The sequence below is a fragment of the Pieris napi genome, chromosome 4 (genome assembly GCF_905475465.1).
Source record: "Pieris napi chromosome 4, ilPieNapi1.2, whole genome shotgun sequence".
Lineage (NCBI taxonomy): Eukaryota > Metazoa > Arthropoda > Insecta > Lepidoptera > Pieridae > Pieris > Pieris napi.
The window spans coordinates 13,436,136-13,455,582 of NC_062237.1; the positions used below are offsets into that span (position 1 = coordinate 13,436,136).

The 19,447-nt window shown below is 34.6% G+C and overlaps 1 protein-coding gene across 2 annotated transcripts; it reads right to left on the reverse strand.

The window, feature by feature from the left end:
• Positions 1 to 11,373: 11,373 nt before the first annotated feature.
• LOC125048920 (ras-related protein M-Ras-like) lies at positions 11,374 to 15,169 on the reverse strand. 2 transcript variants are annotated; one of them, XM_047647881.1, is made up of 7 exons: positions 15,013 to 15,169; positions 14,800 to 14,891; positions 14,443 to 14,483; positions 14,017 to 14,170; positions 13,478 to 13,665; positions 12,809 to 12,937; positions 11,374 to 12,498 (listed from the first exon to the last, which is right to left on the reverse strand). In XM_047647881.1, exons 3-7 carry the CDS (start codon positions 14,467 to 14,469, stop codon positions 12,412 to 12,414), a joined length of 585 nt encoding a protein of 194 aa, XP_047503837.1. In that variant the 5' UTR covers positions 14,470 to 14,483; positions 14,800 to 14,891; positions 15,013 to 15,169; the 3' UTR covers positions 11,374 to 12,411. The 2 variants fall into 2 exon arrangements, with proteins under 2 accessions (XP_047503837.1, XP_047503836.1); XM_047647880.1 differs by lacking the exon at positions 14,443 to 14,483 and having other exon boundaries at positions 15,013 to 15,168.
• Positions 15,170 to 19,447: the final 4,278 nt, after the last annotated feature.

The following is a 19,447-nucleotide window of genomic DNA, read 5'->3' on the forward strand; positions in this document are numbered from 1 at the left end:
AGGCTAAGGATAAGGCACATAGTGAGTTTCTCGAAAGTCTCAATCAGGACCCATGGGGGCGCCCATACCGTCTTGTACGAAATAAATTGCAGGCAGGAGGTCCTTCACTAACTGAGACACTCCGGTCAGACTTTGTCGCCAGAATTGTATCTGAACTATTTCCCGCTGACCCCAACATTGTTCCTCCACGGATGACATCTGATATAATACCAGAAATAGAAGGCGAGATTCCCTTGGTTAGTGATGTGGAATTTGCAAACGTAGTGGATCGTCTAAAAAAGCGTAGGAGAGCCCCAGGTCCAGACGGTATACACGGCCGTGTATTGGCAATTGCTGTTGAATATCTAGAGGGTGAAATGCGGGAATCATTTAATCTTTGTTTTCTTACTGGACAATTTCCGCAACTATGGAAGGAGGGTCGTCTATGTTTATTGCGCAAGCCCGGTCGTCCGCAAGACACTTCATCAGCATACCGCCCAATAGTTTTACTTAATGAGGTGGGTAAGCTTTTAGAAAGGATAATAGTTTGGCGCTTAAGTCAACATATATCTGTTGTTGGTCCAGATTTAGCAGACGCTCAGTACGGATTTAGAGTTGGGCGATCAACATTAGAAGCGATTGGCGCCTTGAAACATTTCACTATGGAGGCTGTCCGCAGTGGAGGTAAGGCCTTGGCAGTTTCCTTGGATATTTCTAATGCTTTCAATAGCTTGCCGTTTACAGTCATAATGGAGGCTCTCCGTTTCCACGGTGTGCCCTTATATCTTCAAAATCTTGTCAGAAGTTATTTAGAAGATCGTAAGATTCTGTATGTAAATGACTCAGGAGAGCTGGTTCGGTGGCCAATGAAGTGCGGGGTTCCTCAGGGCTCGGTACTGGGCCCCCTTTTATGGAACATTGGATACGATTGGGTGCTTAGGGGTACGTTGCTACCTAAGTTAAAAATGTTTTGCTATGCAGATGATACCCTTATTGTAGCGCAAGGAAGAGACTTTCAAGAAGTGGTACGTCTAGTAGAAGTTGGGACCTCTTTAGTAGTTGATAGGATTGGCCTACTAGGACTCAAGGTTGCTCTTGAAAAGACTAGTGCGCTCTTGTTTCACGGGCCAAGAGGTGGCCCGCCTTCTAGGGCATCAATTATTGTTAATGAAGTTAGAGTGTCGGTTGGTCGTAATATGAAATATTTAGGGCTCATTCTTGATGGTAGGTGGAAGTTTGAGGATCATTTTAAAGCCCTTGGTTCGAGACTAGTTGGTGCAGCAGGGGCACTAAGTCGTCTGCTTCCAAATATAGGTGGACCTGACGAACGGTGTCGGAGGCTTTACTGTGGGGTCATTCGAAGCATGGCACTTTACGGAGCCCCAGTGTGGCAAGACTCGCTCACTGTAACCAATAAAATCCTTCTACGGAGGCCGCAAAGGGTTGTGGCAAGAAGAATAGTCCGTTGTTACCGAACGGTGTCTTTTACCGCTTGTTGTATATTGGCTGGCACTCCACCTTGGGAGTTAGAGGCTGAGGCTCTCACTTTAGTATACAATCACCGGATGGAGTCGAGGGCTGAAGGTATTTACCCTGGTGTTGAGGAAGTCGAGAATTTAAGACGTTTGGCGCGATCAGCTACTATGCAAAAATGGTACCAAGACTTAGCTAACCCAGCAGCGGGGCATAGAACGGTGGAGGCTATTCGTCCTGTACTTAGTGACTGGGCAAATAGAAAAAGTGGTGCCCTTACTTTTCGTCTTGTGCAGGTGTTGACAGGACATGGATGTTTTGGGCGATACTTGCATGACATCGTGCGGCGGGAACCAACACCGAGCTGCTTGGAGTGTGGCGCAAATGATGATACTGCACAGCATACGTTGGAGGATTGTCCGCAGTGGTCTCAGTTACGTCATAATCTTAGTTCTGTGGTGGGTAATAACCTTGCTTTGCCTTGTGTTGTACAAAAAATGGTCGGCAGTGACGAGGTATGGAATGCAGTGGTATCCTTCTGTGAGCATGTCATGCTACAGAAGGAGACAGCAGAACGAGAGAGGGAGCGCTTTAGGACGAATCCTAGGGGTAGAAGACGGGGAGTAAATAGGAGAAGATATGCCCATCTCCTACCTCCTATGTAGTGTATACTGCACCAGAGGTTTCTGAGTGAAACATGCCGTTGAGGTCCCGGTAGAATGCGACAGCGACCCCGGAGCCTCTGTAACGCGGCTTTGTCGGAACTACTCGAGGTGGTTTTAGTGGGTATTGCTCACCCAGTCTCTGAATAGCAGAGATTTTGGCGTGGGTCGAGTCCCACATACCCCTGTTCAGGGGATGCGCAAATGCATTTCCACCTCGGATATCAAAAAAAAAAAAAAAAAAAAAAAAGGAGCATTTGATTAAACATTCAGCAGCGTTGTATCGGATTATAATAAATAAAGAATTCTTTGTAATAAGCTCAGTAAAATGGAGCAATTCATAAATATGTAAATGCGTTTTAAAAATCAATTTGAATATCGAGTTAGAGTAGAGTGCGATGAATCGAATCATTGGACGGTTTTACGCTCGCAAAATATTCCACAAGGGAATTGTTCTCGACTGAAGATTATTACCACCAATCTTGGTTATTAACTCTCTGTTGTGCACTTTGATTTCGTCTGACAAGGTACCAAACAAGGCTGTCCTACATGTGGCGAAGAGAATTTTCTGTTAGATTTATGGATAATAAAGGTCGGAAAACACCGGTTTAAGTTTAAATAATACAACAATAAACATATTCTACTAATATTGTAATTAAAGTTTTTCCTTGGTCACTTTTCGTTTTTTAAATCAAGTAAGGGAACATTCACTGGTAACAAATGTAAAATGAAATTGATACAATTCGAAGCATAAATATTTACCATAACTAGTATGAAATGAAAGCTACCAGGATAAACGATGTTGGGTGTTGGTAGATATCAAAAACATCTCGTCTGGGTATACTCAGACCGGCTCTCCCCAAAAGCAATTAAACTAAGTTATCTGATCTAAAATAATTGCTGGCGATTGTTTTGTTTTAATTTAATTACAATTTACTTAGCTTTTCATTTTCAATTTTAGACAATTTCAGCGTAACAAGTTCCTGGTATTTGTTTCGTCAAATAATGTCCCTCCGCATGTTTCAAACAATTTTGCTTCAGATTATTTGAGCGACCTTAATAAAATTTAAATTAAGATTTTTCATATTTTACACAATACAGGTATTGTTTTGTTTTAGAAACCTGTATTTTTATAAACCTAATTATTTTAAAAAGTCTTGCTTTTTTCTTTAGCGGTATAAAGGGATATAATATATATATATGTTTTTTAGCCTTTTGCCTGACGACGTGCAGGTTTCCTCATAATATTGCCCACCGCAAGAGGAACATAGAGACAATGTCTATTCCTTCTCTCCTGGAATTCCAACTCACTTCATCAGGTTTGACCATCACATACTTACCACTACACAGGCAGTCCGTATGCAGTACATACATGTTAACTCAAGATCATTCCTTATAGTTAAATCTGTAAAACAAATTTCAGTAAGTTAACACAAATATTGCTATCTAACATTATAAATGGGTTTGCGTGTTGTTGTGTGTGTGTTGTGAATCTCTTACAGACCGCTGAACGAGTTCAGGAAGGAGATAGGAAACTCGTAAATGCCGAAATATCACGGCTGATCAATTTATCTTTTGGGCGCAACCATATATTATTTGTGGAATCATTTTACACGATCGTACATCTGTACCGGTATATTGGCCATTGTATGTTGGTGTATTTATCATTGTCAAGAACGGCGACAGGTGGGAACCGCACAGGTGCCTAATTTATGTAATGTGAAGGTAAATGGACCGACAAAGACACGGCCAAACTTTGTGGGAAGCCTGTTGGATAATGGTACTTGTTTGTAATTGAACACTTTAAATGTATATGATAATATGCCGATCCTTTTGAAGGTTTTGCCTTAAACGTAATGTATTCCGTATTTATTCATAACAGTAACGTAAACAGACTAGACAAATTCTATGAGTTAAATGTACATGTAAGCACATTCATGTCCAAACGTTAAGTTCAACTCTCAACCAGGAGGTAGTGGTTCTTTTCTATGCGCTATTTTAATTATTTCCACTTGCACTACAGTAATGGTGATGAAACTAGCATATCTTAGACCCAAAATATCGACATATCTGGCACAAAAAGCTGATAATAACTATAAAAAATAACCATTAAACAGAAAGTACGTCGTATACAATAAGCAGATAAGTTATCTGCAACAAAATGTTTGATCTGCTGTTTTCATAAAATCGCGAGAACGATAAATAATATTACTCTTATCCATGTTACCCTTTACCCTCATATCACTTGACCCAGAAATGAAAAATCTACGAATCCTAGCGACAAGCGACACTTGAAAGACAAATTTGTTACCAACATTATATTCTATATATTATATATTCATTAATTGTATGCTATTTATATTCACATTATATTAATATCTAAAACCCTAGTTTGGTTTACCCTTTAAGTAAAACTACCTTGTTTTACTAGCTTTTGCAAATACAGAGATGCTCAATACACGTAAAGAGAAACCTAATTCTGTAAGAGTCTGAATTAATTAAGCAAAAGTTCAAGTCACATAAAATAGATTTTTCTCAGCGTTCTCAACAAACTCCGTATCACAGCCAAAATCTCTGTCAGTTTCCATCATCCTTTAGTAAACCGAAAGGAATATTGAAAGATGGTATCTATGTTACGAAAACATCAGTGTTATCGATGTTTGAAGGAGCTTTTGGCAACTAAGTAGTTTTGGATATCGTTTATATTTTTAAGTTAGTTGTGTTCGCGCTTAGAATTATTGGTTATTTAATAAAATCGTTTTTCAAAAATGTATACGATCCTTGTTCAACTTTATGACGAGTCAAATATCATTGCATTATCATACGTCATAATGTCCATAAAATTTTCCTTAAACCCCGTTATTGGGTTTTTACATTTGTTCTTTATTTAATTTAAAAAAGTAAAAAATATTCTTGTCGTTCTTGCTGACCACTTATTGTTTAGACGTGTACAGCGGTTTACAAGAATTAATCAAAAATTAATTTAAAAAAAATATAGAATTCACTTCACGCATATTAATTAACACGATTATAAATATACAGAGTACCTATGTCAGACAATTTGGTATTAATTAATTGTAATCGACCTTGGAACGTAAATTTCCTTAGACCGAGCTCGTCGTAGAAAAAGAGTTAGTATTGAGAGCAATGTACTAAGACTTTTCTGTTTCAGCGAGGTGTCAGATAGGGGCATGTTATATTTTCACAAGTTTCGCGTCGCTCGACGAGCTACGGAGAGAGCTATGCTCAGTGTTTCCCTACTCGATCGAATAACAAAGCCAAAAGAGCTTGTAAGCTTAAATGGCAATGGGTTGGGCACATTGCCCGAAGAACCGACGTTTGTTGGTGCAAAAGAGTCCTGGAATGGAAACCGAGGATTCGGCGAAGCGTAGGACGGCTAGATACCCGTTTACGTACGCTCGTACTGTAAATTTAGGGAAGAGGACAATATTTAGCAGTGGACGTTGACAGATTTATATTAGATATTATTATAGTATTTTATGCAAAATAATTTATTGAAATCTCTAATGACGAATAAAATATAAAATACTAATATTTCATAAATTCTCTTTACGAAATTTTAATTTTAAAAATAGAATTTCGTATATTGCAACGTTCGCCCTTTGTCACTCTCAATCGGTGTCTCCTTTTTCTTCGACAAAAACGCATCACATCTTCGTGACGCTAGAAGTAGAAATTTTAACCTCATGCGCTTAAAGAAGTTTCACTTTAAAAACTTGTTGCATAAAGTAAAGGTAAACCAAAGTCAAAACCGTTTACGAAGACTTCGTTTAGAACAACATACCGGTTATATTGACCAAAATCAAAAGTCCCGGCTGAATTCAATGTATTAGGTACTTAATTACAACGCCATCGGCTGTTACGACTATCAGTTTTTACGACCAAATATGAGTAGTCCCTTGGATGTCGATATAACCGATTTTGACTGTATATAATATCTTTGATAGAGTTTAAGTATGTGCACCACTACTCGCACCCACGAGAGTGAAAATGGCTCACATTGAGTGAACATTCACCTATTTGTCTCCATGTTCATCATTTATGTATTTTAGCATCATTTATGTACTTTGAAATAAAACATTTTCGCCTTTAGGTTTAAACAGTTATTTATTATTTTAAGATAAATCTGATAATTAATCTGACTATAGAATATCGTATGCTTCTGATTCTACGTATATAGTGGTTTTGCAACTAAGCTTACTAATTTTTTTGGCTGTTTTCCTTGGGCCAAATTGTTACCTTTCTGGTTGGTGATCCCACGGAATATTGATATATATTTCGTTAAATTATAAAAGTTAATTTTAAATTCAAAGGTATACACAAAAACTCATGAAACAAGTCCATTCGCATACAATCACACGTGGTAATCAAGCTGATCACCGATCGATCACCCTGAGTGCACTTGTCAACCTGTCCAATGTTGCGTGACATACAAACATTTGTAGCTAGCATTGGAGCAGTTATCTTTTCGAGTCACCGCTGGCATAGTAATTACCTACGTGTAATAGTAGTGGTTTATAATACAATCAATAATTAATGTACCTACCCAAGAATTCCTACAAAGCGCAAATAAGTAGTAAATTTGCGTTAATATCGGCTAACGCTGTTTGATTAAATGGTAAAACTCGCATAAACCGAAGGTTGTATTATTCTGTAGGTCATATTATGTTAGTGTATTGTTATCTTATATTATTCCCATCCCGCACTCGAGCACACTTGAGCACAGAATTTTGATTAACGATGAACCTCGTTGCTTCCTGACGCCTATAAAATAATAGTCATGTACTGTGATACAGAAGGGTATTCACAAAAACACAGACGTAGAAATGTGTCCAATTCTGGTCCATTGCGCTGCTATTGAAGTTCATTTTACATTACATGTTTTAGTACAGTTTTGAGATCATATGTGTAGCACACCATATCAAATCATTCGATCGAAACTAACATCACAATCTCTGTCATACATTTGAGCACAATTATATCGTGTATTGTACCGTAAAATAGATTCCGTAATCGCCTCGTTACGGGTCTTAGGAGACCTATAGCTATTTATACCAAAACATTTACTCAAGGAGAAACTAACCCATTTAAGGGATGATTCCGGAAAGATAAAAATAGGATTATGGTTACGAAAAAAAATTGCAATAGTGCGTCTATTCACAATATATTAATACATAATTCATTTATTCTAGAAATAAATGTTAAAGTGCGTATTTATATAATCATTATTCTTGTATGAAATATGTCTGTATAAATAGGTTGCATTATAGCATAAAGAAAACATATCATTAGAGTTGTCGGAAAAAATATTTTTAAAAACAACAACCTGTAGATAAAAATAAAAATAACACGTACGTTTGTAGTATTTTGTTTGTGTTTGATCCCTGACCCTTTTAAGGTCCGGAGTATTTCGTGTATTAGCTTTGTATATAATACATTAGAATATTTAACAAGTGAAAAAGAGCAATAAATTAAAGCTATGGCAATTTTTGAAAGGACACAACAGAAATGTAGCGAGCAAAAAAGGAGTGACAATATTCTATATGATTCTATATAAATACAAAACTGTAGAAACTAAAAGAAACATCTTATAAATCTCTTTTCTGGTTTATATAACGTAGTATTGGAAAGAAATATCAGACAGTCTGAGCACGAACCGCTGCCGAAGATGGAAGTCAAGATCCTAAATAGAAAGTGCTAATGATAAAAGAATTATATTTTTTAAATAGGTACCAGTTTGTGAAACTAACGTAGCGATTACATATTCCTGATATAGTTTTTTAAAGCCATGGATATATTTAATATATTATTACGATAGTCGTAAAGCTGATCATATGGATAGTAAATTATCACTTATTTTTAGTAGAAATTTTAATGGATAAAGTGTTTCCATAACAAACACCTATTGAAAAATTTTAAGTGCCCGCTGCCTACAAAATTGCCAGAGGCAATATGTATAGAGGCAGCCATAAATCAGTTGTGTGACGTAGGAAGGTCCGTTCGATCATCATAACGATATTATTGCGACCAGATGCCGGGTTAACATGATTTATTATAATACTCCACATGGACCATTGAAAACCCATACCCAATGGAATATATAGGCTTTTCTATGAATCATTATACTGTAATAATCCCAATATAAAGCTTAATTAACACAGTTCCGTACCGAATTTGATGTTATGTAAATAATTACATTTAATATTGCAGTCACGAGTAAGTTGTAAGAATAGCCAAAGTTCCAAAGAAGCCCTTTTGCGACAAAGCTGCTCTAAGTAGGATAAGTTTTGATACGCTCGTTTGTATAACATACACAAACATGAGCTTAACACTATAACAGAGGACCACGTACACTTATTTACACAAAAGCTTTATTAACTTCTACACTACGCTCGTAAATAACACGAGATTATTGCTTTTATTTCATCATTTTGAAAGATTTATGTGAAAAGTGTATTAGATTAAAATGGCCCGAAGCATAAAATATAGACAGATAATAAATTAAATTAGATTACTTGAGATAAATTATAAAATGTGCTAGAGAATAATAGCGCGTAGCATCCGTAGACCGTAACGCGTAGCAGCGTAGCGTCGGAGTACGTTTCTCGAACACTCCAGATATAATTTAGAGCCGAGACTTAACGCTAAGTAAGCTCCCGTTTGTCAAAACGTATTGGATCTAAAGCGAGGACAGAGAGATTTATCGCTTCTGGAAAACACTCCAATCGTTGCCCCTATGTTCAGCAGTCGCTACATAATTATTATTATTTGTTTATGTAATGGGCGGATTAAAATTAATTGTCATAAATAAATAAAACACGAGAAAGCATTTACTTTACATTATTATTATATATTATTTAACTATATAAAGTCACGTATTTTCGAAAAAAACAAAATAATGCCTTAAAACATCAGTCGCAAAGTAAAGTAATGTTTGTTAATTTATAAAGATTTGAAAATTTAATAATCACGTATGATGGAATTTTCACTAAGCATAACTTATAAATAGTCGAAAAGGCGAGGAAATTAATTATTTAACATCCAAGCGCTACGAATTTTCAACGAAAATCTTAGGAAGGAATTGAATCTTTTACGAATAAATATTAAGAAGAAAATTGTGAATTCATTATGCGTTAATATTAAAAGATAGGCCTCTTCCGACCTATTGGTACACAATTTGCCTGAAACGTCGATTGTTAAAGAAAATTTGTATATAGTTGCAAATTGTTAGTAAAGGATCTTTTCTGTCAGATAATAAAGGGTTTTCTTATTTATTTACGACGCCTACTTGGCGAATACATTATTTTAAGTAACCAGTTATTCTTTTGATTATTTAAAAATAAAGACAAAAACTAACACTACTATTATATGGATCACTAAACGTTCCTGAACGCCGAGCCTACGATAAATCCTGAAACGTTTTAGAGATAAGCCTCACGAATAATCAAGAACTCTAAATTGGTTAGATGAGGTTTTGTGTTGTACGTACACTAAGTGTTATATATGTATAGTGATCATCGTCATGTGTGGTTCGATCGAATGCCAGATGTGACTCTTGAAACTACTTCATTAGAGCTGAAATACTAATAGTATGATGTAAGCACCGTTTTGGGATTTTTAATACATCTTGGCAACTGGTTGCTGATAATTATATAATCCAAATAACAATATAATACGCCAAATGGTTTATCCGAGGGGAGTTGTTCGGGTTCTTCTATTTAAATGAAATGGGTTTAATAAGACCTTTGGTTGTGTTATATCAATCATGGTTGTTGTGGGATGAGTCATAACGCCAGTGCATATTTTTGAATTGGAATTCATTAAAAACATCGACCAAACAGTTCATTCTGTATATTTTCTCAATCACACAAATAGTACGTCTATCTTAAAACTAATACATTTAACAGCAGATTCAATTCCATTTATTTATTCTTTACCTCTAATATATAATAAAATATACGGGTTTCAACGTCGCGGTAAAATTGTTTCCTTTTACTATCTATAATGAACTGTTTTTGTTACAGTAATGCGGAAGTAACAATTAACACTGTGTGGTTACCCTACATCTAATGTTATGGGGCTTTAGTAGTGATTAAAATACATTATCAACTAACTCTCGAATGTTCGATTTAGATAAGCTAACCATATCCTGTTGTTTATATTCCAAAGATCGTAATTTCAGCTTATACTTGAGGACGCCCGGCATTCGGTCGAATCTAGACGTCAGAGAATGGTGAGAAGACAGTAAAATGATAATTTTTGTATAATAATTCGCGCTGAAAGCTTCTCAAATTAAATGTATTGTTTCGTATATTAAGTTAAAAAAAATGTAATCAAAGTCTTAGACTACAATCTTATTTTCATTTCTCTTAAGTCGAAGTGGAAGCCATCAGTAATCCACCCTTAAACAATACTTATGTTGAGACTCAGTTTTTTTAAGACTTGTAAATAAAAAAGGTCCTTTGCGCGTATTTTGAAGTTGCCCCAGTGTCACCAACTATTACATTTACACATAGGCATAATCTATTCATTGTCATCGTCTAATAACGCCGCCCGCTCCCGATTTATTTATGCTTTTGTACAAACCGATGTTCAGCGATTTTGTCAGTGTCATAATATACCCGAAGAAACTGTGATTCCGAGTAAAACTAAAGTAAGGTTTAATAAGTCTCTGTAGCAGTTTCTCATTAAGTCCTTGCTACGACCCAGTTTGTGTGCTTCAACCTAGCTTAAAAACGAGCGTCGTTTCGCTTTATTCTCTTGGGAGTAATTACTTTCGCATATACAACTAATGGCTCTTTCAATTTCGAATACGGGAGCAGGAAAAAGGCCTTCGCCGGTATTATCTCAATGATGAGTTTGTGGAGAAAGGACGGTCTGCTCTTCCTCCAACCTAAAGATGAGATGGAAGATGCATAACTCATCTCAACACTGAATGACGTGAATACTCCAGTGATATCGCGAGTTAGGGTGTGGCTTCAACGCACTGATTGTAGATTACGCTACAATGTTACTTCCGCATCTATGTCAAAATTACTAAAAGTAGTAAAAAAACTTAATTTTATTTCGAGTGTAACTAGGTCACGAGATATTACATTGCGTGATTAAATAAAGCCAGCTTTTTATTCATTTATAACATTTGAAAATTATGCAAGTGTGCATGATGTACACCAGAAAAAAATATGAAGAGAAAAGCTACATCGATTTTTGAGGTATTTTTTTTTAATAAATAAAAATATAAATAAAGAAAAATATATTTCATAACATAGATGGGACAACAATAAAACAAAAGTAGATATAGAATGCTAACACACAACGATGGATCTCGTAAACAATAAGGAAGGGCGGGACCCAATCTATTTATTTAAATGCTTTGGTATTTTCTTTCAACGATCGACTTATAAATATATATCCAATAAACTAGACAAAACACATATCAGCACAGAAGGTTTCTAAAAATGTTAAAGTTCTCGCAAATTAACGCTTGGTATAACATTTATTCTCACAGCGCCATCTAGAGATTTGTCTATTAACTACAAACACTTAGTGCAAAAACAAAATGCCTTCCTAATCATTCACTTATAATTGCGAAAATACATATTTTGTGCTTCACTAATCACCATATGCATACTCAATGTGTTGAAATAATGTTCACAGATTGAGTATTCATGCGCTGAGACGGTATATTAAGTATAAGTTAATGTCTAGCAATAGATAAACGTAGCGACATTTGCGCATCTTATGCGTAGTGGGGTAGTTTTAGGCTCTTGGAGTGTATTTTGGTTTGAACATTGCTTATTTCTAAGAAAGTATAGTTTATGCTTTAAGCATTTTTTCACATTATCAGATCTATTATATTCTATGAGCGAGTGTTCGAGGCGCCTCTGCGCCTTAACGGTCATGTTAATTTGAATAAAAATATATAACACTTTAACATTTAACAAGCCACGTTAACTTTTCTTTAGCATATATTCTTCACAGATCTTTATACATAGAAATCGATAGTTAATACTGTAACTTATACTTAAGTCATAAAATAATCTTCCACGTTATCTCGACTTTAATTTGATAAATGTACGGGTGCTAAAGTAAAGACATTTTACTTTATCAGCAATTCTCGTAACGATTTTGAATATTGCACAAACAGTACTGTTTACTTTCCAATACATATAGCATTTAGAACATGTTCTAAGACAATCATATTCAATTCAAATAAATAATTTCATGGTATCTTTGGTTCTTGTCTTACGACAGGTATCTATAGACTAAGTTGTATCTAAAGTATTTGGCATTTAGTGAAGAACTTCCTCCGGCGACGTTGTTTCTCCTCCTGCTGCGGATGGTTCCGGATGATACGGACGAGCTGAAGCCAATAAAATCATTATCCATATGTTTTTTCTTACTAATATCATGTATTATATTCAACTTATTCCATAATGTATGTAAACTTTATAAAGATTGTAATAGAGTGCCAATAGATACACACTGAATGCGTGTTGGGTATATGTGCCATAAACGACATTGTTTATGTCAAATGCCATAACAAGTAGGAAAACATGTTTCATATCGACACACACACATGAGCTGAAGTTTAATGGATGATACGAAAAAATTTGAGTCTTGACTTATAGAAAATCTTCCTATAAAACCTAAATGATATGATATGAATATACCTCATGGAATGCAGCATCAATGTTAAGCGGCGGCTCTTTAGCGCTGGTCTCGATGTAGGGCGCGTTGAGGTGTCTCGCCATATCGCGACCTGCCTCTTCGCTTACTACACGCGAATGGACTAAATCCACCTAACATAGAGCAATATTTAGATTATTACGTCTTTTGCACCAGTAATTATGTTGTAGTTTTTTACTTATTTAATTCATATCTTGCGATACTGAGGCATCTCGGTGCTTCATCACATGCGAGCAAGCGCAATTTGTAAAAAAAAAAGAACGGATTTCTTGGAAAGTTCGGTACGTCTGACGAGTTTATTTCTCGCTAGGACAATAGAGCGACAAAACAACGTGCACAGTTCCGTAGTTTTCACTAATTTCGGCAACTTAAAGAGTACTTTTTAGTATTTAATAGTTGTCATTATTGAGGGTGGGTGTAATGGTATGTAGTGTATCATTGTATGGAAGACAAGCTAAACAAACCAAAGCCGAGTGATTTCGACTCTTTAGGGGGTTTGTTGTTAAATCAAGGGAAGTTACATGGAGTTTACACTGTATTTTCAAATATAAGATAGTTGACTCGTCAGTTCTTAGTAATAAAGTGCCAGAAAGTTGTACAGTAATATTTAGCTAGACACTTTAATTCTTTGTTTTTTTATAATTCCAAAGTACCTTATTTGCAGCTATCAGCATTGGATATGTCTCCCTGTCCTTAACTCTGAGGATCTGGGTGTGGAAATGCCGGATGTTTTCAAAGCTCTGCTTGTCAGTCACGGAGTAGACCAGGAGGAAACCGTCTCCTTTTCGCATATACTGTTCCCGCATAGCACTAAACTCTTCTTGACCGGCCGTGTCCAGTACTGAAATATTTAGTGAATATGCCTTTTACATTCATACAAATTTGATGTTGAGCACCATTTCACTGAATACAGAAACTAGGGGAGAGAAAGAGAGGACCTAATATGGAAAGGTTTCCAAGATCTAGTTGCCAGTGGGTAACAAGTATTAGATTAGATTAAAACATATGCTTCAGGTTTATATTATACAATAATGAAATAGTATTTACACTTTCTCTAATTCAAACAAAGAACAATAACAGTGTATTACTAAATTTATTACTATTTTTCATATTTGTGTTTTAGTTGATCTTGATGGCAATAACAAAACAGACAGTTGCTAACTTCATTATGTAATATAAAGTTCAAACTAACCATCAAGTATGCACCACTGTCCATCCACCTCCGTGTGTTGTATATAAGAATCCTCAATGGTGGGATCATAGTCTGTTACAAATAGTTTTTGGAAGAATTGAATTGTGATTGCACTCTTGCCAACCCCACCATCGCCAACAACAACTAACTTTACCTGAAAAATTATGTGTTTTATTGATTAAAGGCTAACTATGCAAAGGCCACTGACATTTCATACACAGGGATATACAACAGTTATTGCCATAATTTTCATATAGATACATATTTATTTTCTAATTTTAAATACATATTTTAGGAGGAATTCCCAAGGTCATAAAAAACGCCATGCCTAGACCTACAAAGAAGTCTTAGTTAAAACCAGATGTTTGGAATAAACATGCAAATATATGACATTGAGGTACACAAGAAAAACAGAAACAAACATACACTATCACTGTCCCTGAATATAGTCATCTGACAATCTAAATCTGTAAGGAAATCAAAAAAAAATGCAAATTAATATTTTAAGCAGATACTCACCCACAAATAAATAGCAATATGCAAATAATAGATAATACATTTAAAAATTGAATATAGCCAAAAGGTAATAACAAATTGTTTTAGTTGCCTTAAACATAATTATTTTATTTTTTTCTACTTAAACCTACTTGATATTAGGTTTATCCTGTGCGCAAATTTCATAAATTAAGAATTTACTTTATAAAGCGAAACTATGCATATAAATAATACGTTGGTTTCGTTTAAATTAATCAGAAGAATCGTCGATTTGCCAAATTTACTTACAGTCGGAAGATTTTCACTAGGCGGTCCGGCTCGCGTCATGATGACTCTGAGATCTCCGAGCAGAGCGAGAGTCGCTCATCAACAGTAATTATCTGTAATAGTAATACGTCAAACAATATAGTATATATACACGACCATAAAAAGCGGAACTTCGCCATCGTTTCTCTTGTAACTTAAAGTGATGCAACTAAATAGCTACTTATTTGTAATTACCTCATCGCTCGGTAACTGAGGAACACAACATGCCCTGGATGGAAACGTTTTTACAGTGAGTTATCTTAGTCTTTATAATTTATAATCACAGTTGGTTTTGGTTATTACTTATTATAATTTGAGCAGAGTTTTGGTTTTCTTAAATTTTATGAAATGTCAAAATTTTCCCCAAACACCTGTCAACTATCAAAAGAAACTATAGTTCGATATGTTACAGTCTGTGGGCTTGAACTGAAAGGTAAAAACTGACAGCTATAGTCTAAATAAATCTATCACAGGCAATAATTATTCGTATATCACTATTGTTAAAAATAAAGTATGTTACATTGTCGCTTGATAAACGAATAATTGAATTATTTAGATTGAATTGTTAAAAATAAGGTTTAAAAGAAAATAAAAGTAGTAAAATATTAAAACTCTTGTGGCGATAAAAAATGTTGAAATGATATAGTTCTAACTTTGTATATTATGTTCTTTAATATATGTATTAAAGTATCGCGTTTACGCACTCGTCCTGCCCACTTCCCTGCTCACTACGGCTGAATGTAAAACTGGTATAAGATTACAGAAGTAGATATTAGAATATTATATCAAGATTTGAATAAAAGTCTCAATAACTTATCGGTTTATGGTATGATTCAACATCGAGACTAATAATATTAGCAAGATATTTAATTAGTCTGGAGATATTAGAATTAGAAAATTAGAATCCTTGAAACGAAAATCCAATTTTGTGAAGTTACCGAGGATCTATTTAAATTAGATAACACGTATTTTTATTAGGAAACAGATGAGTAATCAGTAAAAGTTGGTGCACTGAAACATGCAAAAATTTTACCCACCTACAGATGAGAATGATAATCCTAATAATTATCGATTAGGTGCCCATTTAATACACGGTTGATTGCTTTTGATCAAAGCGCTGTCACTAAGATTTATTCAGAACCCTACCCTACCTATTATTCAAATTAAATAATACCCAATTCTCAATAAAAGAAGTGATACTCTTGGGCCGTGGAGTTCAAGTGCACAGGCGCTAACTAAAGATTTAGGTTGGCGCCTGGTAGATAGTACTTGGGTCGTTCTTCTTTTAAACCTACAATTTGATAAAGCTTTAGCTCAATTTTTAAAATAAAAATATAGAGCTTTCTTGTCAGTTTATATATATATTCTGATAGCAGATTTTCTATTCTATTAGAAAAAGTGGTTTGCCGAGATGTTTACAGATTTTTGTACGATTTTCTAGGCCTGAAAGAAATATTCGACAAAAAAATTTACTATTTCGGCACGAAATCTTTTATTTTATTCTATCGAATACTCTATGTCAAATAACTTGTACTTTTGTAATACATTAATTAACTAAATGAGCTTTTAGAAAACATATTAATATAATACATTTGTATGTATAAAATATGTTTTATTCGTGACCTAATACCACTCCGTCACATTTTCTGCTAATATAAATGTATTTTTTGCTATAAATCAATTTTTACTATCATTAAAAAATAAATACCAATATCACAGATAGCAATATAATCAAATAATATAAATATAAATTTTAAATGTTGCACTGGTCATAACAAAATATATAAAAGACAAAAATAATTTTCCTATCAGGAGACAACATCGTGACGGAGTTTGATATTCTAGGGGATACCAGGCTGCGTTTTGGTATAAAACAGGTTTATTTTTCTAAAATAATTTATTTTGTTATACATCTTTTCAGTCTTCATCATTGTCATATAAAATAACATGAGATCGAAGTTAGATAATTATTGAAATCACATTTGAGAACCTTTAGAATAAGAGATTCATATTTTAGTAAATTAAATGACTACTCATTCGTTTTAAGTAATTAAAGTCTAGTATAGCTTGACATCAAATTAACGTTTCCAAAAACATAAAATAAAATAATCATTAAGCCATTGATAGAAAGTCTTATTTTTCGAATATTGATAGTGGCCCTTCGAACTAGAAATATTGTCTCTTCCCTTTTTATTAACATTCGGAGCCTGGAGTGTTTGGCAAGAAGTACCGCAGACAGCAGTTTGATCAGTTGGATCTTTCGTTTTAAGCGTGACGAAAGGCTGATCTTCATTAGTTGATTCATCTGGGCTGGATTATGTATACATAATATCGTAAAATCTTTTTCGGGGTATTTTAATTGTGTTCATAATATCAGTGAGCATGAAATCTTCCACATCATGAATTATATCGTCTTCTTTTTCGTTAGATAAGAACACGCCCACAGTATATATATATATATATAGGCAGAGGCTGATAAATTTAGAATAAGACAACAACGTCGTAAGAACAGAATTGTTCACAGCAACAACTAAATACCCTATGGTTTAAGACGAGTTTCCGTGAACATTTGGTGGACTTGCTTTGTTCCTTTCAGGGGCACAATATTATTTGGAATCGTTGTTGCTACCTTTTCTAAGTCTTAGGGAGAGATCTATAGTGCGCACTTGGACTTTGCTCAGACTTTACTTACGAAAAACACTAAGGTTAAACTATGATTTAGTATATTTATAGACATTTTAACGGTGAGATTAAGCTAAGCTCAAGCTAAGACAGAAATTGATGTTTCATTTCATGCAATACCTTCTTTATTATCCTTTAAAAAAGTAAAGAATGGTTGTAGTTAAGTCTGAGCAAAGTCCAAGTGCGCACTATAGATCTCACCCTTAGTCTGTCAAAATGAACCGTTTAAATTTGTTGGCATCTTGAAAGTGGATAAGAATTGGAACATCTGCAATATAGTTTCCTCTACCTACTATGGCATCATCTTAGCGTTTCATTGTCCCTCCAACCATCAGAAGCTCCTTTTCCATGCCCTGATTCAAAGAAGTTCCAGGATATTTGGCGAAACCCATAATCTTCGAAAAAATTGTTTGCCATTAGGTAAAAATGTGACAGAGTTGACATGTGACGTAGGGGTAAAAACTTGTTGCTAAGTCGATAACATTTAAAAGCTGACATAGAATTTATAATTTACTCATTGACAACAAAATATTTCTTATAACGTAAGAGTAGACAACAAAAAGTAACAATAATAATTATATTTTGAATCCATTACTTAAATGACGAAGCGGTAGCCGAATAAAAACACACACCTTCTGTCACAGCTTTCGAGCGATTGACGCGCTGACTTTTGATCTCATAGGGGAAAATGTACCAAGGGGGGGAAGGAGGTCTAAACCTTCAATCACAGGCCACAAAGACGAGCGGCACAAACGCGTATTTCGAAGGACAACCCACGTGACAGAATTTACAAAATAAAACACCAGGCAGTAGGAGACAAGTATTTGATATTTTTTAAATATTTTATTAAAAGTGATAAAAAATAATGGTTGCTATTGCATGATAGGCAATATATTTAGGAGCTATAAGATATTTTTATGTTTTGTGTCATCATATAATTTTTTCGTAATATTATGGATTAAACGCAAGCTGAGGTAGCGGGAGACATAGGGAATTTGTATGAGATACACTTCTGTCACGCGGATTTACTACTTTGTCACGTACTTTTACAATTAAATTATTATTTGTTATTTGATCGTGCATAGCCATTATGCATATAGTACAGTGCATGTTGAAATACAATTAAGAAAAAAATAATAGTAATTTCCTTGTTTATTTTCTCACTGATTGGTGGAGACAACTAATTGTAGGTTAAAAAGAAGAATGACCCACTTACCGATGTCCCCAGAGCTGGTGCTTTCCTCGCTCGAATAAGAATCGCAACAGCGAGGAAATGCTGCCAGCGTTAAAGGTACGCTGCCACAGGGACCAAACTTTTTAATTTGTTTTAATTTTCTTTTTATTAATTTATAATTATTTATATTCTTACTATGTAGGTTAAGATAATTGTAAATACCTAATGTATATTTGATTGTTATGTTTAGGTTTTAATTTTTATAAATAATTCTCAATAATGAAAACTTTGAAAGATATGTATCGACTTTCATAAGCTATTTAACCTAAAACTAAAAGATGATTTTTGTAGCAGAAAGGTAAGTGCATTTTGACATATTACGGGAGGCACAGTTCACGCTAAGTCCCGATTCTGAATCTCATCCATACTTGCCTAGCTTAAATGGATTTAAAAAAAAAAATTCCAAATATATAATATAATCTATATTATAAAATTCTCGTGTCACAATGTTTGTTCCCATACTCCTCCGAAATGGCTCGACCGATTCTTATGAAATGTTTTATGCATATTCAGTAAGTCTGAGAATCAGACGACATCTATTTTTCATCCCCCTAAATGTTATTTTGTTTATTTTCTTTAGATAAAACTTGTTGTTTTATTGTTTGATGATACAACATACAAAAATACATACATACCTTTATTGTCACCCCTCTACGATCAACCCCTATTTTTATTATAGTAGATAGTTATTTTTATTGAACTAAAATTTTTATT

What these genes read in the sequence shown, in the direction of transcription:
- LOC125048920 (XM_047647880.1), bottom strand. Translation starts at nt 14,838, where the DNA reads ATGACGCGAGCCGGACCGCCTAGTGAAAATCTTCCGACT. An exon ending in CTAGTGAAAATCTTCCGACT is followed by an intron (nt 14,171 to 14,799) that starts GTAAGTAAATTT and finishes ATAATTTTTCAG; the next exon opens with GTAAAGTTAGTTGTTGTTGG. An exon ending in TGCTGATAGCTGCAAATAAG is followed by an intron (nt 12,938 to 13,477) that starts GTACTTTGGAAT and finishes GCTCTATGTTAG; the next exon opens with GTGGATTTAGTCCATTCGCG.